This window comes from Podarcis melisellensis, assembly GCF_964234715.1.
Source record: "Podarcis melisellensis genome assembly, chromosome: 10".
Classification (NCBI taxonomy): domain Eukaryota; kingdom Metazoa; phylum Chordata; class Lepidosauria; order Squamata; family Lacertidae; genus Podarcis; species Podarcis melisellensis.
In genome coordinates this window covers 48,485,941-48,512,104 of record NC_138542.1, presented here as the reverse complement: position 1 = coordinate 48,512,104, position 26,164 = coordinate 48,485,941, and the positions used below count along the sequence as shown (strand labels likewise).

The window sequence follows — 26,164 nt, the reverse complement described above, 5'->3', positions numbered from 1 at the left end:
GAAGGCAGACCCCGCTCTGCTCTGCACCGGTTTAGTGCAGCGCACGGGAGCCGACCGAGTGGGCCAGTTAAGCGACCCTGTGGGAAGCTGTGAGGGGGTGTTGGGACTTTGCCTATGTGCAGCTTCCCACAGAAGCAATTAAGGAGTAGGCCGAAGGCCAGGAAGACTGAGCAGGGGGAGTTATTCTGCCTAGTGATATGGAACCTTGGATACAACTCTGCTATTGCATAAGGTCACCCATATAGGCATGGTGACTCATGACTTTCCTGTGTTGGTTGGTTGGTTGGTCAGTGGTTGTTTGAGAATTAGTTGGAGTTTGTTCAGAGAGAGAGTTAAGATCCGTGTCTGTGTCTTGTATATAGTAACTTGTGAGTCTGATGTAAGTAATAAACCTCTAAGTAACCAAGTTACTAGTAGCAGCGTCTTGTTCCTGCTTCATCCTGCCAGCTTGCAACCAAATGCTTCTGGACAGTCTGCGTATGCTCTGCAATATTCAGCAAGCATCAGCGTAGGCTTAACAAAACATTTAATCTATAGAATTTCTGCCTCACATTTGTAGCCCATAGTGCTGTCTTGTAGCAGCCTCCAAGTATAAAGCTATACAACTAAAAGCACCCACCCACACCCACCCACCCACCCACCCACACCAAACTAGATTCTGAGAAAGAAGCTACACATTCTGTAGACGATCAAGAAGATTTCTGGACCTTCATTTGCCTCTAAACCCTAAAGGGAATTTTTTTTTAAAGGAAGCAGTGCCTAGAGACAAAGGAACATTACTCTTTCACACAATCCTGGTAGCACAACCGCGATATGCTGACTGCTGCAGATGCCCTACATCTAAGAAAATGGCTCATTAAATTTTGGGATCTTGTTATAATGAACATCAATGGCATATGCACATCCAACAAGGGAAATTTAAAAATCAACAATTGGAGTGAAAGTGGGATTCTTTCAAAGTTGTCGTATTCAAAAGCTAAGCAAGTTATTGCTAGAAGTAAGCCCTTTCCCTTTGGTGTAAAGAAGCTTAAATTGTAAAAAGAAAGGTAACCCCAATTGATCAAACATTGAAAGCAATTTAAAACAACCAGCCAAGATACAAATAATGGGTTGTATCCCATGCTAGTCCTACTCAGAGAAGACCCACTTAATACACACGATGAACTTAGGTTCATTCATTTCAGTGGGTCTACTCAGATACAACTCAATACTCTTAGCTAAAATGATGCAATGACTTCAGTAAACTATGTTCATCCGTTTTTAACATAGAGGGTTTTTTAGACCAGCAGAAGGTAATGGACCTCACATCTTCAGTGCATCAGATTCTTTTGCAGTAGCAATAAGGTATAAAACCATATAATAAAAAGCACCAGAAAAATTTCAGTTACATCCCTGAGCAACAATTTACTGGGCGCGTGCTGTTCCACTGGAGCTTCATAGACTTATAGGATTCTTTTAGACCTGTAGACAACAATTCACTACCTTGTACCTTGGTTCCCAAACTGCTTGGTTTCCAAACAAATCGGCTCTCGAACTCTGCAAACCCAGAAGTAAGCGTTTCCGGTTTGCGAACGTTTTTTGGAAGCTGAATGTCTGTTTTGGCTGTCGGCATTGTTTCTGGGGCCAATCAGCCAATCAGACGCCACACCTTGGTTTGCAAATGTTTTGGAAATCAAAAGGACTTCCAGAACAGATTGAGTTCAAGAACCAAGGTACCACTGTACTGAGGTAGGATCTTTGCTTCCTAATGGGCACAAGAATGCCATTGTCTATGTTATCCACAGTAGGGTGTACCACGTGGAGAAAGCAGAGGTTTCTGTGGGAAAGACATGCCTCAGTGGCATATCACTTGCTCCCAAAATTCAAGAATTTATTCAAGAAAATGGATTAACAGATGCCAATGGGCTCCATTTATAAGTTTCTGGGTAACTACTTTCAAGATAAAATGCAGCCATATGCTTCCCACCCTGTGTCATAAATCTGGTTCCTATTACCGTTTTCATTAGTTACTAGGGGCTGTACCCCTGCCCTCTTTGCTCACCGCGCCCTTATTACTCACCAACCCCCTCCCCCTTACAGCTAGCCCCCCTAAACCCACCCCTTACAGCACCTCAAAACCCTCTCCTTATATTTCAGTAGCATCCAGTGAGGCAGTAAGGGCTCTGTTGCTCTCCTGGCTTCCCAACACTACGGGGTGGGGGTCACTATTGCATATTGAGAGGGGGAGAGGAGAGTTAAAATGTAAGTCCCATTGCCTGTTAAAAGCCTTATGTTCCCTTCCATTTTCTTTGATGACGTTTAACTGATGGTGTTGATGCTTTCTTGCTTTCAGGGATGGTTCAGAGTTCAGACCGAGTGATGGCCATAATGGCCCTGAAGATCCCTCAGGGTCAGGTAGGCTTCTGAAGAACTCAGCACCTGGCTGGAAGATGCAGCTCTGCAGAGATCATTGGCTTGGCCTGAGTTCTGAATCATAGGCTGGGGAAATGCAGGCCCATTGTCTTCCACAGAGCCTGTAGAAGGGTCTACCCTTCCAATTGCTTCTGTTCCATCAGTATTGCTGCCAGATGGCTCCCAGACACATGAAAAGTCCATGGAATACTTTTCCGGAGATTTGTTGGGGTGAGCAATGGCCTCACTCCCTTCTTTGTTCTCATCCTCTTTCACTTCTGATGTCACGGGGAAGCTCTCTGATGATGGAAGAGTCCTTGGACAACCTCCAACCTTCTGGTTTGGGACCTTTGCTTCTTGCAGAAAAGACTCACTCTCCTGGTCTGCCATGATGCTGTAGGCAGGTGGCGGCGACCGGTTGTCCCAAGTTTCATGGAGCACTTTGTAGGAGTCAGGGTCACTGTCCTCACTGCCACTGATCTCTTGAGTAAGTGGGTCGTAGGTGAAATACACCTTGCAGGGCTCAATCTCGAGGGAATCATCGGTGTGGAAGAAAAAATAGCCCCGGTTGGTAAAGCAGCTGGATGAAGAATGTCCACTAGTCTCTGGTGCATCCGTATTAGTTGGATGTTCCTTGGGAAGGAGGAGGCAAGGCTCTTGGTTGCCTTTCTGCATCACCTCAAGCACAGAAACATCCGGAACTGCTGCAGCCAGGTAGAAGGAAGACATGGGTGCTGGCGAGGACAGCCACTTCTGTTGGTTTTAGTGGGGAAGCACAAAAAGAAAACAAAGGGTAATGTTCAAACAGCTGCAATGCCACCATCAAAGAAACAAGCAGAAGTTGGCGAGTGTTCCATTCACGTAGTTCAATAAATTGAACTCATACAGAATAGCTTCCCCTGATCTATAATCCAGGGCTGGGGAATTGGATCCAGTTGGCAGGACCCATTTTCACAGGTGAGCTATCTCTTTTTGTATAACACCCTGATTTCTAACTGATGCAGGGTGGTTTCAAAACATGTCAACAAATAAATAATAGCAACGACTGTGGTCATGCTACTTACAATAAGGGCTAAAACTGGAGGGGGGGAAATGTGTTTCAGTTTGAATTTTCACATGACTCTACCAAATTTTCACTTCCTTGAAACAACATGTGGGCTGAAAAGCAGCTCCCTCCTTCAACATTCACACTTCTCTGAATTTTGAGATGCAGTTCTCCATGCAAATAATGTGTACAAAAATACACTATATTAAGGGAAATTGTACATAAACGTCAGTATATCAGGAGAAACGCACACTATTAGTATTTTTTTTGCGATGACTATTTTTTCAATAGCACCAATGTGGCAAACTCAACATAAGATGGAAAAATATGAAACTGTGAAAAAAATATGAAATTGATGGATTAATCCCTACCACAGATATGCAATATTTGTGTGTATTATGACTTGTCTAAATTTACCAATAGCAACCTTCAGACAGACAAAAATCAGATTGAATACAAATACTACAATAGGAGGGACTGAGAGTCTTTGCTGCGCCACACACAAAAAAAACATGCAAAGTGAAATGTTGCAAGCTGCACTTAAGGTTGGATAAATGAGAAGCTTAAGATAAGCAAAAACTATCCATCCCGAATTACAGGCAGCAGTCTTGTCCTCCATCTCCTTACCCCCTCAACCTCCAAGTCCACCTTACCTGGATATCTCCTCCATGGACAGCAGTGAGAGATGGGAAGAACTCAGCAGGGTCTGGCAAATGGATCTTCAGTACCTTCCTTAAGCTAAAGCAAACAGAACTTAGTGTGAGAAGGGTGCAAAGGGAATATGGGTTTGGACAACAGTACAACTAAGCATAGCCAGGAATGGAGGAGTGTGGTGGACTAGTCGTGTGAATGTTTGGCAGCTCTTTAACCAGGGCTTTGGTTGATGGACATCTGATGCCCTTTTAGACATTTTGTGGAAGGGGGGATTATTAGGTTGTCTTTGTTCTTATTTTTATTAGTGGGCTTTTTATATTGTAATTTTACGTTGTAAACCACCCTGAGATCTACAGGTAAAGGGCGGTATACAGATTTAACAATTAAATAATACAAAATGTAATTTGTTCAATTGCAAAAAGGGTATTAACAGCAACATAAAGCCTCTGCCTAGTAGGTAAAAGAAAGGCAAGAGACCCCGGGCAGTTAAGTCCAGTCAAAGGCAACTATGGGGTTGCGATGCTCATTTAGCTCTCAGGCCAAGGGAGCCGGCGTTTGTCCACAGACAGCTTTCTGGGTCATGTGGCCAGCATGACTAAACCGCTTCTGGCGCAAGGGAACACCGAGATGGAAACCAGAGTGCATGGAAACGCAGTTTACTTTCCTGCCACAGCGGTACCTATTTATCTACTTGCACTGGTGTGCTTTCAAACTGCTAGGTTGGCAGGAGCTCAGACAGAGCAACAGGAGCTCACCCCGTTTTGCAGATTCAAACCACAGACCTTCTGATCAGCAAGCCCAAGAGGCTCAGTGGTTTAGACCACAGCGCCACCCGTGTCCTTATTATGAATGAAATCTAAGGACACATCATTCTCCCTCTTCCTCAGCAACAACAACAGAAACAGAGGATTTGGATGACTGGGAACCATGTGAGATTTCTGACTTAGGTCTCAAAAATTCAGAGAAAACCTTGATGTCATTTTCCAGGCTGGTTCTGCCCATTCAGCAGAGTGCAGTGGTAGAAACATGAGGCAGTGGAGAAGACAGACTGTACTCCTTCAGACTGCAGGTATGTGTGTGGGTATCATGTCTGAAGATTCCCCTTCAGAAGAAAACTCCTTGCACGAAGAAAACTAAAGCCTAGGGGAGAAAGGTTCAAGATGAGTCCGTTCCTTGCTCAGCTAATTTTCTGCTTAGGAAGTGCTTACATCAAGGATCATTAAAAGTGGAATCTTCCAGCTGCAGTCAGAAGCTACAGCCCATTCTACCACCTCATTCCCAGCACATGCAGAAGTGACCATTATCACAGTTTAGCTGTTGGCTAAGGAAACGTGGTTAGTGTCCCCGGATGGGAGAGTATGGAAGCAAGATCTCTGTTCCCTGTTACCGTTTTGATGTGGGTGATTTGCCCCTCAGGAAAATGGCGACGAAGAAGGGGAAGATAAAGATGAGACTCCCCAAAAGGGTGAGAAGAACTGTCAGGAGCAGACTTGGAGACGATGCATCCCCTACAAAGAGGAGGAATAAGCCATTCATGGAAGACAGTTGATTCCCACCTGAACCAAAGGAACAGGTGTATATAAATTGCCTCTTAAAATTATCCACCCTATTGGTGTGCAGAGATACAGAATTTCCCCAGGTGTGGGAGAAATTCACCAACTCAGGGTTGGTTCTTAGCAGTGCTTGTTTCCTAAGATTCTTTTTGCACGTGGTGCTGCAACTGTGTTGTTAGGCTAGCCTCTTTCCTACAACCTCCAGAGTGTCCTGGACTATTGTCATTCCAGGGAATTGTGAGGGAAGAAGGGAGGTGGAATGGTTGGCATTCACTCCCCCCCTACAGTGGAGAACATTCAGAAAAAGTTCTGCAAAGTGGCATGATTTTCTCTAAGGGGTTAGAAAAGAGAGAGCACAATCTCAGAATTTTCCTCTGAAAAAAAATGTTTTCTGAATTTAAAATTTGAAATTTGGCAGAATATTTGGGCTATATGATATGTATTTGTATAATTTGGAATACTTAATGTGATTTGATTGGGTTGTTAAAATGGAAATTTAATAAAAATTATTTCAAAAAGAAAATAAAAAATGTCTTCTGGGAAATTTTGGCTCAGCTTTCATCCTCAGATGGAGTGCATGGATTTAAGGGTGTGCAACTCAATGCACCCCTGCAAGTGTTGGTCTCCATTCAACAAAAAAAGTGGAAGGGAATACTTATATATGGGTGGCTGAAGCACTTTTTGTAGTGCTACCTTGAATAATTAATAGTAAATAATATTTGCACTTCTATTTTGTTGCTCTCCCCTTGAGAACACACACAGTGTCCCAGGACGGCTTCCAGATTAAAAGCAGATATGTACAACAAGGGAAAAAAATGAGAAGGGCCTAAAAACGGTACCTATAGAATAGCAATGGGGGACCTGTGGCCTGCCAATATTGCTGGACTCCCATCACCCCTGACTGTATATATACACTTAATTTCAGCAAGGGGAGACTAGCTCAGGCCTGCAGCCTATGAGGATCAAAAAAGGGTTGGAAATGCATACTTTGAAGGGGAAAAGTGTATAAAATTACACCTTTAAGCGTAAATCTTCATGCAGGTTTTTTTTTTAATGCAGTAATTCAAATTAAAGTCAAATGAGACTGAACAGACTTATGCGTGATCGCATATGAAATTGACATAGGCTAAAAATAGCCAGATTTGCTCATTCCTAGAGTGGCAGGCTGTATGTGCAAGGGCCTCTGATAATGCAAGATGTTTTTACACTGACAGCTACATTAGTCAAATTACGTTATAAATGTGTTATAACACAGTGGCACCAGATGGCGCTGCACAGCTGAAATCTCAACTCAATATTTAACATTGTGAGCTTTAAAACAGTTTTTTTTCCAGAGTGTTTTCAGAGCGTTTTTTAAACAGCTGTGTAGATCTAACCAGAGTTTCTTGGAGATTCCCCCCCCCCCATGCTCCAGTACATAGATACACCCCTGATTACATGGTCAGAGCCTGTTTGACACTAATTCCACCCCCCCAAATTTATAAAGGCTTTGAGGTCCTTATCTGACCCATTTTTTCCGAGTACCCTACAGGTTTTGTTCTGTGAGCCTTACCTTTATGGGTCGTCCATGTTACAGGCATGCTCCATTTGCTCCATGTGCTGTTGTAAAGAGCCTTGCTCTTTTTTACCTTCACACGAACAGCGGCCTCATACATTGTGTCAGGAGAAAGAGTCTCAAATTTCATCCACCTCTGATCCTGAATATTGGAGCCGATTATGTAAGCCTGCAAGATGGAGTCAAAGATGGGGAATGATTTCAGACTGTGTGCACTCCTTGATTATACACAACATGTTTGTGCATTGCTGCCCTCTAGAAGAACATAAGAAGAACGCATCTAGTCCAGCATTCTGTTCTCATCTGGCAGTGGATGTAGTTCCTGGGTAGTAGCCACTGATTGTTTTATCCTCCATGAATTTATCTAAGCCTCCCTTAAAGTAATCTAAGTTGGTGGCCATCACTACTACTACTTCGGACTGAATTCTGTAGTATAATTATGCACTCTGTAAATAAGTATTTTCTTGAGTAATTATGAATCTTCCAACAATCAGCTTCATTGGATGTTCCCTCCCAAATTCTAATGTTATTAGAGGGCAGGGAAACTTTTCACAATCCACTTTTTTTTTGCACCAAGCAGAGTTTTTATACACCTCTACCGTATCTCCTCTAGCTCACCTTTTCTCTAAATGACGAAGTCCCAAATGCTGTATCCATTACTACTACTATTACATTAAATTTGTAGAGCATCTGTCCATCTCAGGGTGCTTCACAACATAAAACTACACTATAAAATCTGCAAAATACATGATAAATATAAAAACAGCAACAATCCAATAATCCCCTCCTTCCACAACACATTTAAAAAAGGGCATTGGATGTCAATCAGCCCAAAGCCTGGTTGAAGGGGACAGTTTTCGCCTGGCACCTAAAAGTGTATAATGAAGGTGCGAAGCAAACCTCCCTGGGGAGAGCATTCCACAAATGGGGAGCCACTGCAGAAAACTCCCGTTCTTGTGTTGCCACCCTCGGGACCTCTCAAAGAGGAGATACTCATAGAAGGGCCTCAGATGATGATCTCAGGGTCCGGGTGGGTTCATATGGAGAGAGGTCTTCCTTGAGGTATTGCACTGGGACCTGCCCAACAATTCCTTAATCTCTATATGGACACACACTCGGTGATTATCCTGATCTGTTCTGTTAGGGTTGATCAACTGATTGAGGCACAAGAGCCTGACTTCTTTGACCTTCTAACTTAACTTCTAATACAAAAAGTATGGGCAGCTAACCAATAAATACTTCACTTTCTCACAGGGGTACCGACTTGCCGCCCACATTGAGGGGGCCCAGCCATGTGACGTGTCACATGATGTCGCCCAGCATGTGCCGGGTGGGGGCAGGACACCTGGAGGGCGATCTTTGCCTTTGCTCGTTCCAGCCCCCACCCCGCTCCTGATCTCCCAGGTAGGGGCTGGGGAACGCAGAGGGCGCTTGGCTGTGGCAGGAGATGTCAGCCCCCTCAAAACTGGGGGGTTCAGTCCCCTACCCACCAATATTGAGGGGGTGGAAGGTATAGTTGGTGCCCCTGCTTTCTCAAGAGAAGGTAGCATTTCTGCTGCACCTCTAAAATGTATCACTTTATTGTTTTGGATTTTGTATTAAAATGGCTTTCTGGGTCCAAGAAAAGGAAAGTGGACTGAAAAAGAATAAACCAGATCAAATCTTTACCATCCATATAGATGTCTCTTCACACTCACCTTGCTAGGATCTATTTTTTTATATCGTATTTGGTACTCCACCTTATTTTCTAAATAATGTGAGAGAGCACAGAGCTTCCAAGTTAAATTGTAGGAAAGCTTGTCGTCATTTTCCATTTGGACGTTGCAAGGAGACCGCAGTCGAACTAAAGAGAAGAAGAGGACCAGCAGGTAACATTAACAACAAAACTGCTGAGCTGGGTACACCTTAACATTTGCTGTGGTTCCAGTGCTCTTCCACTGCTGACTTTTGAATCTGTCTACACATGAAGTTACCCGCAACACAGAGCTATCCTGTCGCTTCTCGAGAAACGATGTTGTTTGGTGCCTTTTCTCTGAAACCAGCTTCGATCTGAAATGAAAACTTGAGCCACACCCGCTTGGCAGTTAAGCTGACGTGTGTGCATTTGAGACAGGCATTGCACACATGCAGATGGCACCTTCATGATTGACAGTTCAGGGGGCTGCAGGGGCAGGGAAATCCAACAGGTAATGTGCACCAGGTGAAGACTCTCTAGTGTATAGAACAGCATGCAAATCACAACACGAAATGCAGCATTTTAAGCCTTTGCTGTGTGCCTTAGCCTAAGATAGCGACGGATGAATCTTTCAATTTCAGTTCTTCTCAGTTTCTCCTTTTTCTAATCTTCAACTCAGCTCAAAACAGTTCCACGTCAATTTGCATTAGAAAAAAAATCCTCCTCACGAAAATCTGCTAGCAATTAAGTGTGCATTTCTCCTACGATACAGTACGCATTGCCACATACAATTTTCCCTAATACATACATTTTTGCAGTTTCCCCTAGTGCAATGCATTTTGTGTTATTTTCAAACACGCATGCAATTTAAGAAAAAATTGTATATCACTTAACTGTAAATGAAACCTTAAAGCAGTTTGCTAAGACTATAAAATATTCTCTTTTTAATGTGTTTTTATGCACCTTTCCTACTAATATACACAGCTTAATGCATTTCTAGGGGGTTGAGAACTGTATCTCAAAATGTGGAGAAGTACAGATTTCTAAGGTTTGCTACACAGAATCATAGAAGCATAGAATTGTGGAGTTAGAAGGGACCTCTGGGTCAACTAGTCCAATCTCCTACAATTCATGACTCTCAACTAGATCATACATGACAGATGACCATTCAACCTTTGCTTAAAGACCTCCATGGAAGGAGAGTCCACCTCCTCCCATGGGAGTCCATTCTACTGTCCAACAGCTCATACCATCAGAAAGTTCCTCCTATGTTTATTCGGAATCACCTTTCTTGTAACTTGAAGCCACTGATTCAAGTCCTAGCTCCTGAAGAAATGAGAAGACAAGCTTGCTCCATCCTCCATGTGACACCCTGTAGATATTTTAAAATGGCTCCCCTCTCAGTCTCCTCTTTCCCAGGCTAAACATACTCAGCTCCCTCAACCTCCCTCACAAGTCTTGGTTTCTAGACCCTTTATAATCTTGGTTGCCCTCCTCTGTAGATGTTCAAACATGTCAATATCCCTCATAAATGGTGGCGCCCAAAACTAGACACAGTACTCCAGGTGTGGTCTAAGGCAGGATAGAACGATACTATTACTTCCCTTGTTTTCGGTAGGCTTGCATTAAAATGCAAGCTGAACTGAATGAACCTACGACATTCCATATGTTGTTAAGTTACAATATTCACAATACTCAGTCATTGGCTATCTTGGCTTGGGATGATGGAGGTTGGAGTCCACAGTTTCCCAATCCTTGTAGCACAGTCTGTTGTAGCAGTAAGCTTCAATCTCTCAGTGAAAACGGCCTTGTTCCACTCTTCTCTGCATGACTGTCTCACAGATAGAAAATCACAGCCAGTGGTGGAGCAAGCCCAGGTGGGGCCAGCTGCCTGTGGGGAGGAGTGAACCAGGGCAGGGCACTCCGCAGGGCCCCCAAGGGGCCTCCTCCCACTCTGCCGCCCTACAGCTGAGGGGCAGGGGGCGGGCGGACCATTTGGGCAGCGGGGAGCCTGCGCTCGCCCAAGCCACTACGTCTCTCCCAGGACGTGGTCCCACGGTGAGTGCCACCCGGCATTTTGCCATGCCCCTCATTGGTGACACCCAGAGAGAACTGCCCCTACTGCACCCCCTTTCCCCGCCCCTGATCACAGCTACAATGCCTGCAGTGAGACAAACCACATTGTCCTCCCATCTAACTTACACCTTTCACTCACTACTGGAGGAACAATAAATGGAACATCTTTGCAGGTAAAGGTAAAGGTAAAGGTACCCCTGCCCATACGGGCCAGTCGTGTCCAACTCTAGGGTTGTGCGCCCATCTCACTTAAGAGGCCGGGGGCCAGCGCTGTCCACAGACACTTCCGGGTCACGAGCCAGCGCAGCACACGGAAACGCCGTTTACCTTCCCGCTAGTAAGCGGTCCCTATTGATCTACTTGCACCCGGGGGTGCTTTCGAACTGCTAGGTTGGCAGGCACTGGGACCGAGCAACGGGAGCACACCCCGCCGCGGGGATTCGAACCGCTGACCTGACGGTCGGCAAGTCCTAGGCGCTGAGGTTTTACCCACAGTGCCACCCGTGTCCCCTCTTTGCAGGTAGGGGAACTGAAATAACCAAGTGTTTGTTGCTGTACAGTCAGGAACGAATGCCACACTCCCTCTGTTTCTGTTGGGGGTGGGTCCCTTTGCAGGAGTCACAGCTGTAACAGCTATAGGGGAAGGGGGTGGTAGAGAGAGACGTTTACCATTTACATTGCTCTCCCTTTTGACTTAATGTTTATTTATGAAAATAATTTATAGAGCACATTTTTATTTTTTTAAAAACACAGCAGGGTGGTGGACATCAGATAGAATTACAATGAGATAAAGAAAAACACCAATAAAATGTGTAGAGTTAAACATAAGAAAAGTCCTGCTGAATCAGGCCACTACTCCATCTAGTACTGCATCCTATTTTTACAGTGGCCAACCAGATGCCTGTGGGAAGCCCAAAAGCAAAACCTGAGCAGAAGAGCACCCTCCCCTCCTGTGGCTTCCAGCAGCTGGTATTCAGAGGCATTACGTCCATTGACAGTGGGCATAGAACATAGCCACCAGGGCAAATAACTACATATTCTTTGGCAAAAGAGCCCTGCCCACCTAGGAAATGAAAGAGTTGAACGCTTGTTGTTGCATGTCTAGGGGCCAGTGGAGTCCATCTTAAAGGAGTCACAGCCATAACAGGAGTAAGTTTATTGGGTTTGTTGTGGCTGATAATCAGAAGTTCCTCCACCCTGGCCATAGTATCTTGTCTGTCTCATTTACTGTCAGTTTGACGCCCAAGAACAGGAGATCTGATGGCAGGATAAGATACTACATGAAATGAGAAGAGGGAAGATGTGGTTGGGCTCAGCCCTACTCTTATCTTTGGCCCATTCTAAGTTATATGGACTTGGTACACACACATTGTCCTTTCCTGACCTTGATGACGGCTAATGTCAAGTTAGTTACAAATAAAGCATCTCTTTTTTGCAACCTTATTTTGGTGCTACTTGGAAGGTGGTGGACTCTTGTTCATTGGAGGCTTTTAAACAGAGGAGGGGTGGCCATCTGCCATGGGGTCTTTAGTTGTGATTCCTCCATTGCAGGAGGTTGGATGAGATGGTCTTCTGGGTCCTTTCCAACTCTAAAATTCTATGATGCTAATGATTCATCGATCATTAGGGTTTAGGTGCATGGGGCTGTTCCTTGCCAAGTGTCTTTCTCCTTATGAAGGTACACAAACAGCAACTGCATTCACACAATCAAATCCTGATTTAATAATACAGGAACACAGAGAGCAGCCTTATTCTGAGATAGACCATTGGTCCACTTAGTTCAGTATTTTCCACATTGATTGGCAGTGGTTTGGCTTTCAGGCAAGTGTCTCTCCTAGTTCTATTTGGAGATGTGACCTTCTGCATCCAAGGTCTATGCTATACCAATGGGTTACAGCCCTTCTACAGGGATCTGCACAACTAACTTGCACCCACACATAGTCCAGTTGCTGCCACTTTACTCCTTCCACCATCCAAGTAATGAAACAAACCCAGAACCTGCAGTAAAACAATGGCTTCTTGTTATGTGCTAATTGGAGAAGTACGGCTATTGGCTTCTAAACAAGCCAGAATTTGGAAACCAACTTTTGTACCCTGGTACAAAGCTGGTTTCTAGATCTGGATTATTTGGAAGCCATTAACCATAGTTCCCAGTTTTCATGTAACCATGGTTTCTGGTCTGTGCAAAGGAGGATCAAAGCTGGAGCAAAGGGGCTGAGGGTAGATGCATAGAGCTCAATCCCCAGATTTGATCATGTGAACCAAGGCAGGGCACAGCCTTGGTTGCGTGTGTGAATATATATTTGGGATTGGGTTTCAAGGACAGTTTGGGGTTATAGCTGCCCAGTGGGTGCCTGTGCATTACAATGGATTGTGGAAGCATCACAATGGCTTCCATCCAGGAAAGATTATTTCCCCTGAGATGAACTCATGTCCTATTATCCACAGCTGAACAACAAACTGGCTGTGTAGAAGCTGTCAAATGGGAGCTCAGGTGCAGTGAATAGGTAAAGGCATGGTATCAGAGTAGTCAACATGGTACCCTCTAGATGTTGATGGACTCAAACTCCCATCTGAGCTAGCATGGGACGAGGGGAGCTGTAGTCCAGCAACATCTGGAAGGAACCTTGTTATATGGTCCAAAAAGATAGCACAGTGCATCGCATCAAGAAATGTAGGCACTTTAAACTCACGGTTCTGAAAAGGACACATCCTTTGATTCTGCATCCACGTCCAGTTCTGCCCAGTATGGCAATACACTTCCACAAGAATAGCGTGTGTAATGGTCATGTCAAATTTCTGAAGACAAATAAAAGCATTATTGTGGTCATGATCAGTTATACTATCATTAGGGATGTTGGAAATAATAGTTGGAAAGGCTAGTATCTATAATCTGAACCCATCAGCTGGTGAGTCAAAAATTCCTGACAGCTGTGCCACACCTGCTCAGCCCCACCACCCAGCTTCACAAATTGTAACTGGAAGTAGCAATGGGTGAACGTGTCAGTTTTGGTTTCTCTCTCTCTGTTTTTCACTTTCCCAGTTCATTTCTCCACATTTCCATATCGCTTTCCTCCCCACCCCCAAAAAAGCCTTCATGAAAATTAATCAGCACTTTAGTGTGAATTTATCCTAAGACACACATTTTAATACGTAATTTTGCCTAACATGCACATATTTACAAAGCAGTTTCCTATAATATAATGTAATTTTCATGAATACATGTATAGAATCAAAGAATTTTAGAGCTGGAAGTGACCCTCAGGATCATCTAGTCCAACCCCATCCAATGCAGAAATATGCATATGTCCCATATTGGGATCGAGCCTGCAACCTGGGGATTACCAGCACCATGCTCTAACCAGGTGAGCTGTCCCATTTCAGTTTGTGCATTATTTTGGAAAGGGCAAATTAGGTTCATCATGAAGTTAATCATCATCATCATCATTCAATGGTGAGTTGCTTTATTATGACATTAAACACTTTGTACTCTTTAGTAATTTTATGGATTGTGATTGTAAGGCCCCTTAAGGACCACTCTCATTGCAGAAAGCCAGCGTATGAATGTAACAGATAAATAAAAAATAAAACACATATCCTAGGGCTATTAGATTAGTTTTCAGGCTGTAGAGATATATCCATAGAAGAATGGTGTGAGGCAGCTGTGGGGAATCTTTGGCACTCCTGATGTTGCTAAACTACAACTCCCATCAGCCTCACCAAGCATGACCAATGGCCAGGGATGATGGGTTTTGCAGTTTGGAAACATCTGGAGAGCCAGAGGTTCCCTGCACCTGATGTAGGAGGAATATCAGAGGAATGCTGCCCCTTTTTCCTCACCCTTCCAAGGAAGAAGGAGATAACCAAAACAACATGGAGAGAGGAGTAATGGTGGTATAACCTCTGGTTCCCTACATCCTAACAGTAAATAATTTTGAGCTATTCTCTGCTGCTGGGGCAGAAATTTCAACTTTATGGCACAGCTGCTCACAAAGGGAAAACAGACTAAAATTGTAGCAGAATCTAGGGCAGGCATAGACAAACCCGACCCTCCAGATGTTTTGGGACTACAACTCCCATCATCCCTGACCACTGGTCCTGTTAGCTAGGGATGATGGGAGTTGTAGTCTCAAAACATCTGGAGGGCCAAGTTTGCCTATTCCGGATCTAGGGCATGGGTAGGCAAACTAAGGCCCGGGGGGCCGGATCTGGCCCAATTGCTTTCTAAATTCGGCCCACAGACAGTCTGGGAAACAGCGTGTTTTTACATGAGTAGAATGTGTCCTTTTATTTAAAATGCACCTCTGGGTTATTTGTGGGGCATAGGAATTCAAAATATAGTCCGCCCCCCCCCAAGGTCTGAGGGACAGTGGACCGGCCCCCTGCTGAAAAAGTTTGCTGACCCCTGATCTAGGGGCACTTGAAATTCTAAATTATTGCAGCAAATGTATTTTCAAACAATTATAATGAGAGCAACAAACAGCTTCTCCTCGTTAGCTAGCATTTTCTTATTAGATTACCCACCAAAACGTTCAGCTCACAGCTCCTGTTGGCTATACCTTGCAGCTGACATGTCTCCGGTCCTTTGTACCTGTCAGGTCCTTTGTACCTGTAAGAAACAATTCCTGTGAGGTGCTCTGCTCCTCAAGCTTCATGTTTGGTGGCTGTTTCATACATTCTAGTTATCTCCCACTTGGACTACTGCAATGCACTCTATGTGGGGCTACCTTTGAAGGTGACCCGGAAACTGCAATTAATCCAGAATGCGGCAGCTAGACTGGTGACTGGGACTGGCTGCCGGGACTCCATAACACTGGTCCTGAGAGATCTGCATTTGCTTCCAGTACGTTTCCAAGCACAATTCAAAGTGTTGGTGCTGACCTTTAAAGCCCTAAATGGCCTCGGTCCTGTATACCTGAAGGAGCGTCTCCACCCCCATCGTTCAGCCCGGACACTGAGATCCAGCGCCGAGGGCCTTCTGGCGGTTCCCTCATTGCGAGAAGTGAGGTTACAGGGAACCAGGCAGAGGGCCTTCTCGGTAGTGGTGCCCGCCCTGTGGAACGCCCTCCCTTCAGATGTGAAGGAAATAAGCAGCTATCCTATCTTTAAAAGACATCTGAAGGCAGCCCTGTTTAGTGAAGTTTTTAATATTTAATGCTGTTTTGTTTTTAACACTTGATTGGGAGCCACCCAGAGTGGCTGGGGAAACTCAGCCAGATGGGTGGGGTATAAATAAATTGTTGTTGTTGTTGTTGTTGTAAGGCAGGGCATTGTGCATTGCAGTAGCCCAATCGCGAGGTTAACCAAGACATGAATCATAGCAACCAAGCCATTCCTGCTATGGCTTGCTCACATATGCAAGCCTTGACATGCTCTTGTTGTCAGGCAATAAACCATTATGTGTGATGAACCAAGTCAAGTGCTAAATGAATTCTTAGAGGTTAGGGAGGAGCTGCTATCTCCCAGTATGCTTTTCCAGATTCCAGCTGTCCTTAAAAGTACTAAAAGCACAGAGCAAATGATAAGGGATATTCAAAACAAGCTGGAACATTTCCTCAAATAGGTGGAGTAGCATAGAATACTGCAATAACTTTCAGAGGCAAACATACTGTAAATATTCTTTGCAATAGCAGTCTTCTTTGGCTCTATCTGCACCACACATTTAAAGCAGTATCATATTAGTTTGAACAGTCGTAGTTTCCCCCAAAGAATCCTGGGAACTGTAGTTTGTTAAGGGTGCTGAGAATTGGTAGGATTCCCCTCACAGAACTAAAATCCCCAGAGTTCCCTGGGAAGAGGGATCAATTGTTAAGCCACTGTAGCTCTGTAAGAGGAATAAAAAAAGGTAAAGGACCCCTGACCAGTGGTGTAGGAAGGGGGGCGGAGTTTGTGGGCCGTCCCGGATGCCACTCTGGGAGGGGTGACAAGATGGCCCTTGCCTCTGTTGAGTGGCTGAGGGCGCCCGCAGTCCGTACGAGCGCCGCTTGTGCGGCATCCATACAGGCTGCCGCTCTTGTGCACTGTCCATATGGGCATCCGTACCGGCTGCTGCTCTCACATGGTGATTGTATGGGCTGCTGCACATGCGCAGTCCATACGGGATGCCGCTCGTGCGGCAGCCTGTACAGCCACTGCACACATGTGCAGTCCGTACGGGCTGTGCCGGCCCGGGTGCCAGAGAGGGTTCCTCCGTCACTGCCCCGACAGTTAAGTCCAATTGCAGATGACTCTGGGGTTGCGGCACTCATCTCGCTTTCCAGGCCGAGGGAGCTGGTGTTTGTCCGCAGACAGTTTTTCTGGGTCATGTGGCCAGCATGACTAAGCTGCTTCTGACGCAATGGAACTCCGAAACCAGAGCAGCGCACGGAGACACCGTTTATCTTCCTGCCGAAGCAGTACCTATTTATCTACTTGCACTTTTTGGCATGCTTCCGAACTGTTAAGTGGGCAGGAGCTGGGACAGAGCAATGGGAGCTCACCCCGTCACAGGGATTTGAATCGCCAACTTTCTGATCGGCAAGCCCAAGAGGCTTAGTGGTTTAGACTACAGCGCCACCTGCGTCCCTGTAAGAGGAATAGGAATAGGAGTCTCCTAACAACTCTCAGCACCCTTTAAAAATCACAGAACCCAAAATTGCTTGGGGAAAGTTTAGAGTGCTAGGATACTGTTTTAAATGCATAGTGCAGATGGGGCATGAGCTACAAGGCAGCATATGATCCTTAAAAACAAGACCGAAGAGAGGACAATAGTCCTGATAGAACAACAAGGCTGTTCTTTATTATTCATAAATATATTTCACTCATTACTCACGTTGACTCAAGTCGAACCTCGAGCTGACATTGTGCTTCAGTGATATTTTTCATCGGGGTCCAAGTGCAAGAGAGAATCTCCACTGAGTCATAAAAGCAACTGAGACTCGAGGAATCTGTTAATGAAAAGGTGAGGCTAAATAGCACGGAGTTTCATTTGATGCTCTGTGAAAAATACTAAGATAGGTTATTCTGTTTGGGAAGTATAAGAATGGTTTCACACAAGCTCAGAGAATTACTTTCATTTTGGGGCATCCCATTTGCCTTTGGCTGACCTTTGTGGCCCACCTGGACCTTGAATACAGGCAAGGGCACCATCTTTTCCAACCAGAATTCCATTTTCTTTGCCCACTGAAAACTGTTTTTAATGTTGTTATAAGGGGAAGGGGTTTGGGGGGAGGAGGAAGTAGGCTGTATGTAGAGGCCCTCCTAACCCCTGGTGTTAAAATATAGCCAGGCTAGCTTCCTGTTGGGGTGATAGCCTGGGTTATGGGCCATTCAGGGAAACAAAGGAAAGGAGTTCTGTATGAAATGGCAAATGGGTGGGGTCCCTCCTTCAACACTGGCGGGAGCCAGTGTGGTGTAGTGGTTAGGAGCGGTAGTCTCATATTCTGGTGAACCGGGTTCGCGTCTCCGCTCCTCCACATGCAGCTGTTGGGTGACCTTGGGCTAGTCACACTTCTCTGAAGTCTCTCAGCCCCACTCACCTCACAGAGTGTTTGTTGTGGGGGAGGAAGGGAAAGGAGAATGTTAGCTGCTTTGAGACTCCTTTGGGTAGTGATAAAGCGGGATATCAAATCCAAACTCTTCTTCTTCTTCTCCTCCTCAGAGAAAGATGAAGCCAGAGTCTGGAACTGAGTGGCAGTGATGTGAGCTAGAAGCAAAGCAGCAAGCCTGAGCAACATTTGATTTCTGTTTGAATCCAAGGCCTCAGCTATGGGAGAAACAAGACTCTCTGGTGGTGCTGAGTGGCGTAGCTAGCCTCTTGGGTGCCTGGTTCAGGGGCATGTCCTGTAGCTGGGGGCCAGGCGATCCATGCCCATGGAGGTGGGGTGATCCACCCATGGGGGCGGGGTGAGCCTCTCTGACGGGTGGAGCCTCTCTGCCAGCTTCCCCTCAGCTGTAGGATGGCTGAGGGAGATGCAGTAGGCAGATGCAAGTCCCACACTGCTGTTTCAGACAGCACGGAACCTGCAGGCGCCTAAGCCACCATGTCGCTCCTAAAAACGTTCGTGAGCCCATTTTTTTTAAAAAAAAACCCCTCATTTTGTCACCCCCCCCCCGTGATGACACCTGGGGCAGACCACGTCCCCTGCACTGGGGCTCCACCACTGGGGGAGCTAATGCTATGAGACCCTTCCATCATAGGTTCAGATTGTATATTTGTGCAAATAAACCATATATCATAAAGACAACACAGTCTCCACTAAGCCTCAATCCAAGAAGAAACACAAACTCTGGGTGAGCACACTGCTCACAGATTGGGGTGGTGTGCAACAATATGATTCTCAAAAGGGCTTGTCAGAGACATGTACAACAATTTCATCTCTTTATGATATGGTGCTACATGCACCCCAATCTCTAAGCAGTAATGGACGTCAGGGTCTCTGTGCAAATCTTGGGTATGGTTTCCTTGGGAGCTTGTGGCCTCTTCATGGTACACACACACACACAAGCTGAGCAACACACAGCTCTCGGTCCCCCATTAGGGTTCTGAAGGTCACCAAAGCTACTGCTTTGGATTCTCACAGAGAGCATATCAGGCCTCTACGTATTCCCAACTCCAGCTGCAAGAGGAGTCTGGCTTTTATTCATATACACACAGCCAAGAGAGTCACACTATAGCACAAGAGGGACCTTCCAGATGTGGTAACCCTAGGGAAGTGTTGAACAAAAACGAATAAATTGGAATGATGTGTGGACGGTTCTACATAATGCCAGCACTAATGCAATATTATTGTGTCAATGACATTTTGCAACATACATCTGCAAAACCCCACACAAGCCTGGAGGGGCTGTATATGAGGGCACATTATACTCAGACAGTAACCTTCCTCTAATTACTTAGGGTGTTCACAGGACTTGTCTTCAAAATAATTCCATTCATGTATCTTGCAAGGGAGATAATATATGCATGCCACAACAGAAGCCCAAATGTTACTTTGGCTCCAATTATATTATATGGTGATACAACTCACAGTTTATTATTCTGCCCGTTATATGCTGACCCATGAGAAAAATGGTTAGCATTCATCTTTCTACAATGGGAGGATCAAACATCTAACAAGATTGTGACAGAGTGAGTATTAGATAAACCAGTTTTATAGAGCTTATTATATGGTGCTGTCATTTGTCACAGGTGCCAAGAAATCACATGCACATTTTAAAAAATGCATTTTATTAATGGCTTTTAGGGAGTTGAGTTACATGAGCAGTGAATATAGTAGATATGGATTTTATCAATGACGTATTTTTGAATGCTATTGATGTACATCATATTTTGTCAGTTGTTAATTCTGCAGAATGAATTAAGTGATGTTTGCAAAGGCCTTTGCAACGAATTTTATTACTATGGTGGGGTGTTTGGGGCTTTTCCATCTTCAAGGAAACCCTTCCCACATTAACTGGACTGCTGAAGAACTCCTGCTGTGGAACTTCAGTGCATGGCAGAGAATTTCGGGGCCTGCTTTCTGGCACATTTGGGGAAACCTAAAGAAACCACTCTTTGCATATTCTGATACAAATCACTCTGATCCTCATTTCCCTGGCCAGCGTGTGGATTGGAATAAAGCTATCCAGCTCACTTTTCTGAAGGCTGCAACTCAGTTTTCAGTTCAAAAAGGGATATCAAAATAGGTTTTGAAATGTATATTTTGAGAGAAAATACATGTTCTATAGCTAGTTAAATTTTTAAAAATGTTGTGTTTTGTTTTTAAACATTTGTAGCTGTTAAGTTGTGGGTGAACATACCAGCCGACACAGTGATTCTTCAAACAGCTCTTGTTTATTCACAGGCCAGAACAGAACTGAACTGAAGGGTTCAACCAGCTTGCTTATATAGAGCACCACTAGAATGCAACAGTAACCATTTTCTGTAACTATCCAATCACTGAACATCATTTTCAATCCCTTATTTGCATATGTGGACCTGAGTGAAAACTATCTACAGTATCCCCCTGCTTCAGTACATAACAGTAGCTTAATGTGAAATGGATTTATGGGGGAACATAGTAGAAGCTGTTGTAGTGAGGCAGAGCCATTCTTCCAACATCAGTGTCACTGCTGCTTACCTGGAGAAGGCCCAGATGGGGCAGGCTGCCAACATGGTGCAGACATATCGGTGAATGCCATCAAGATTGACAGAATGTAGAGCAGTGCTGGAGGGCTGGTCTTCATGACTGCAGAGTGAAACACTGGTGGATAAAAAGTGGCAATCAAGATGGAGTCTCAACAGCAAGCACACATATTCCCAGTGCTATTTTTCTAGAACTCACCATGAACACCTTCCTCATTCTCTTAGAGTTGCAATGGCACCCACCTGAGAGGTGCCGAAACTGAGTTCTGGTGAGTTCTGACTGAGAACAAGCCCTGCATGTTTATTTGCTAGGGACCAGTCCTACCATTAGGCAGCATGAGGCAATTGCCTCAGGTGGCAGGTGCTAGGGGGCCACAGCCCTCCTGGCTATTCCTCCTTAATCCCCTGTCCATTCCCCTCTGTTGAAGATCAGAGCTGGGACTCTACTCAGCCTTTTCAGCTCTGCTGGCTGTTCCACTGTCGGTGTAGAAGTAAGATTTATCTGCCAGTCCAGTTCCCTTCTCTAAATTGAATGAGGTGGCAGCGTCAGTCTGCTCTTTGCCTCGGGCAACAAAATGTCTTGGTGCAGCTCTATTCTCTGTGTAAGGAGCCTGACACACACATACACACACGTTAAACAGATGTGAAACAGGAAATACTATGGCCCATGCTTTCCTTGGGTTTTCCCTTGACCCCAGTATATAAGAAGATGACATTACCCCATCAATTAGGCTGATGTTCATATATCTCCTTTCCTGGTTGCATTTCTCAGTAATTACAAACTAATCAACAGTGATGATATTTAAACTTGCAGTGGAAGATTTCACGATCAAAGGCTGACTCAGAATGACTGGTTCAACACTGCTAAGAGCTGTATTCTCTGTATTCTCACAGGGAGCAAGTCATGTCTGTGTCCCTTTTGGACTTAGGTCCAGGACTCCAGTGTATTTCTTTCATTCACAAACACTGATCTGTTGACATAATATCCAGCCAGGCGATCCTTTCTTAAAGCATCTCTTACCATTTGTTTACAGGGCAACAAATCACCTACCCTTGGCCATCTCCTTAGTTACTCAAAAGCCCATCATTCCAACAAAATGGAATCTACAAGGCTAACCTGGATGAATTGGTTTGACCTCCTTAACCATCTCTTTTTACAACCAGTTTCATAGGTCGGGGTGGTGGGAGTAGAATTATTGAGAGATCATTCAGAAGCCCCCCAACCCATTATAATATCCATTACAATTATAATGCATTATAATTTATTTCTACATATGTCCTACCATTTACATGAAAGCATGATACCCACAAGCATTAGTAGAATTTGTTTTATGAAGAGATGAGAGGTGTGAATAAAACTGATGTTCCTCGAAGAACTGAGCCCATGGCTGACTTGTAAAATGAGCACTGATTCCAAAAAGATAAGAATCAGAATATAAGAGCTGAGTTCCTAGATCACACAAAGGTCTAGCCTAGCCTAGCCTCCTTCCTTTAGAAGTGACCAGCCAGATAAGCAGGGCATGCTGGAGTTGGCGATATTCCACCATTTGTTCCCAGCACCTGGCGACCATACTGCTTCTGAACCCCAAAAAAGCCATTGTTTGCCAAGATGTGTAACAGACATGAATAGATTTATCCTCTATGAGTTTATCAAAGTCTATGCACGTGTATATGGGAGCAGAGGCCTTTAGTTGGGTTTCCTTCCAAACAAGCATTCACAGGCTTGTGCTGTCATTTGTTTTTGAAGCCTCAAGTCATTCTGATAGGGTGACAATGTGTTCTTACTTTACAAAGGTGAGTCCTTCATTGGAAGAACTTCAGAAGACAACCCCCTGTTTGTAGGGCTGTCTGGTCCAAGTCAAGCTTAAAGATAAAGAAGCATAAGAAGAGAGAACAACAGCCTTGATCATAGAATTATAGAATTGTAGAGTTGGAAGGGACCCTGAGGATCATCTAACCCAATCTCCTGCAATGGAGGAATATGTAGTTGTCTCATATGAGAATCGAACCTGCAACCTTGGCATTAACCGCACCACACCCTAGCCAACTAAGATAGCAACGCAGTTGGCACATGGGCAGCAGACTGAGCAAGCATACAGGTCACCTGGACATAGTCCTCCAAGCTATGGTGAGATGTATTAGATTATCATATTTCTGAATCTCCATTTATACATATAAACAGGGCTTTTCTTCAGCCAGAACTCAGTTACGGCACCTCTCAGCTAGGTACCATTGCCGTTATAAGAAAACAAGGGAGGAGTTCAAGGTGAGTTCCAGCACCTCTTTTCTAGAAAAATAGCACTGTATATAAATTATACATCTAAATTAAATTATAAATCTGTATCCTCTTTTCTTTTTTTGGTGATGTGTAAGTGGTCACTCTACATTAGCAAGAAAGGGGGTGAAAATTATCCCCAAGAATTCAGCCACAGTATGTCAGGAAGCTGGAGCATTCATCTACCCAGCTGGTATTCAGTCAAAGTTGTGACTAAGTCCCCTTGAAATAAATGGATAAAAATGAATTTTGGTTAGCTTAAGCCTCAGTGTTTCCAATGGGATGTGCAGCACAATCGTACATATTATTTACTCAATGAGGTTTACCCACTAGTGAGTGGGGGACCTAGGTCTTTGCAGGGGTCCCATGAAGTTAAGAACCTTTGGAGATGGGACCAAATGCATGGCAGGTCTCCTTTTGTGCATTGCCACAATAATTAAACAAGCACTCTCAGTCATGCTGAACCTGTCAGATCAAAAGCTCACTTGAAAAGCTTTTCTCTCTTTAAGTCATCCCTATGCAGAGAACTGTTTAATACCTATGTACTTTACCTGGCTGCAAACTGGTGCTCTTCGTCTCGCAGTCTCATGAGTCAGGTTGGAGCTGCCATGCCAAAGGCTGATTGCCCAGTATATGAGGACAGCTGGTCTGGAATTCAGCCTGCTGCAGTGAGACCCCTACCCTACAGAGTAGACCGTTGATGGCATCGGAAAGGCGCGAGTTCTCAGCAGACAGCGAACTAGCTCCCTCTCATACTCACTCATTTCTGGTACTTACTCTCTGACACAGGAAACTGCAGCTCCTTTGCCATCTCAGAGCGAGATGAGGCCCCGAAGTATCAATAGGGCTCGCAAGGCCAACAGTGAGAAAGCCCCAGACCACACCACATCCCACTTCCTGATTCATAAAGGTGATGTGTACGGGTGGGGAATCGAGTGTCAAAAAGTGTCGAGCATAGAGTAGACTGAAACGATTGATAGATAAGAGACAGGCCTCTCCCATAGCCCCCTGTCAACCTTGCATGGCCCTGGCAAGGGAGAAGGAGCCTTAGTCATACCCTAAACATGAGTCAAAGGCCTGGGAGCCTTTAGCTGGGCTCACTGCCAAGACAATACTGTCCGGGGGCTCTGGAGGTCTTCTGCCTCAAGCCTTTGTCCACCCTTGATCAGGTCAAATGTCCATCTAGTGGTTGTGGCCAACTACATGCCTCTGGGAAGCATGCCAGTAAAGCACGGTGCTCCTGGCCATTCCTTTCTGTTTGTCCTAGGATCTAATAATCAGACAATCTTCCTAACCATCTGAGCAGTTGAGCTCTTGACTAAGCTGCCTGGGAAGGTTGAGGTTGAACGTTTCCAAGAAGAGGCTAATGTTTGTTACATAAGGTTTTAAAGGGTGTGGGGCTCTTGTTTTTGTGTGATTCAAGGACATACATCAAGAAGTGTCAGCACTTCGAAAGACACATATGCAGGTGCGATTGACTGAGTCAGTTCTGAAGCCGGGGCTATCCCCATTTAAAAGATCTGCACAAAGAGGTTTTGCAATGACTGGTTCTGTTTACCACTTAGCCAGTCAGCTGCAGTACTAGGACCAGAAGATCCCAGGAGTTTATGCATGCACATTGTTCATTGCTTGAGAAGTGCATTGTCAACTGAGGGGTTTTGCATGTGTGAAAGAACCATCACAGTTCAAATGGCCACAGGGGCTATCAGCCAAGAGGCAAGGCAAAAAGAGAATAAAAACACATCACTTGTAGCCAGAATATCCATATCATCTCCAACTCAGGCCACATCTGCACCACACATCTAAAGCACTGGGCTTCTGGGTCTTCACAGTGCCTCAGAGCAGCTGATCAGACAGACCCTCACCACCTCAAGTGGGAATTCCCCTTCAGCTGTATGTGAAAAGTCTCCATTGCTCCTTTAAGACTGGGTTTGCTGCTCTACTTGCTACTGAAGCATCAACTTAATCTGCTCCAAGAGCACTGCTGTTCCTTCTTCTATTTTAACACTTAGTTCACAGGTCTTCTCCCAGGAAACAATATTCCACTTCTAAGGTCAGTGCTATGTGTGCCCTAGTTTCTGAGTGGTGAAAGACATCATGGGTGGTAGCGCTTACCTCAGTTTCAGTTTCCTTGAAATTAAGGTCACTGGAGTTGGTGGTGACTTTTAGATATGTAGTTTTATTTATGCATATATATAAGCTGACTTGTGGCATTAATGTTCCAGCAGCTCTTGCTCCCCCATTAGGTTTCCAGCGAGGCCCCCAAAGCCATAGCTTTGAATTCAGTACAGGGTGCAAGTCAAACTTCTGTGTCTTCTCAGCCACCAGCTCCAGATGAGACTAGCCCAGACTAGCCCTTGGCTTATCGTTCTTTATGGCAACACATCTGTACTTGGCCAACTCTTTAGACATGTGAAAAAGGTGCTTAGCAGGCTCAGTTGGGGTCATTAAATGAACAAAGAGACTGGTTTGACTACTGCAGCTGTTCCTTCTACTACAGACTCCCATCTTACAGATAAGATGGAGCAGACCCAATGAGAACATTGAAAGCAACCTGCAAACCTGTAGCACTATAATGAAGATGATTTCAAATTACAAGGTCAGATATTTTGGACAGCAGCTTCTATCAGACTGTGCTATACAATGATTTTTAAAAGGTAAGAAAAAAAAGCACTGACTATAGGCTCATAATTGGGGAAATAAAAGTGAAAGGAGAGTCAGGCTGCAATTCTACGCTCAGAGTCAGTCCCACTGAAATTGGTGGGACTTACTTCTAACCAAGCATGTATTCCCTGCATGCTTATTCAGGAAAAACCAGACTGAAGAGATGTATTC

The 26,164-nt window shown here is 44.8% G+C and overlaps 2 protein-coding genes across 3 annotated transcripts in view; both read right to left on the bottom strand.

Annotated features, from left to right (window-relative positions):
* Positions 1–26,164, bottom strand: part of SSTR3 (somatostatin receptor 3) — a gene marked incomplete at its 5' end in the record, with an annotated part of 238,607 nt that overhangs the window by 158,808 nt on the left and 53,635 nt on the right. The gene's annotated exons all lie outside the window — the stretch shown is intronic.
* Positions 1,814–24,175, bottom strand: IL2RB (interleukin 2 receptor subunit beta). Of its 2 annotated transcripts, none has more exons than XM_081928296.1 (10): positions 24,107–24,175; positions 21,050–21,172; positions 17,759–17,875; positions 15,474–15,547; positions 13,643–13,748; positions 8,896–9,041; positions 7,196–7,367; positions 5,478–5,598; positions 4,090–4,174; positions 1,814–3,144 (listed from the first exon to the last, which is right to left on the bottom strand). In XM_081928296.1, exons 1-10 carry the CDS (start codon positions 24,138–24,140, stop codon positions 2,347–2,349), a joined length of 1,776 nt encoding a protein of 591 aa, XP_081784422.1. In that variant the 5' UTR covers positions 24,141–24,175; the 3' UTR covers positions 1,814–2,346. The 2 variants fall into 2 exon arrangements, with proteins under 2 accessions (XP_081784422.1, XP_081784423.1); XM_081928297.1 differs by having other exon boundaries at positions 23,881–24,125.

Excerpts from the sequence above, each read along its gene's own strand:
- IL2RB (XM_081928296.1), bottom strand. The coding sequence starts at position 24,140 with ATGGCAAAGGAGCTGCAGTTTCCTGTGTCAGAGA. Across the intron at positions 15,548-17,758 it reads GGTTCGACTTGAGTCAACGT|CTGACAGGTACAAAGGACCG; the intron begins GAGTAATGAGTG and ends GGTACAAAGGAC. Across the intron at positions 9,042-13,642 it reads GATGTGTCCTTTTCAGAACC|TTCGACTGCGGTCTCCTTGC; the intron begins GTGAGTTTAAAG and ends TCTTCTCTTTAG.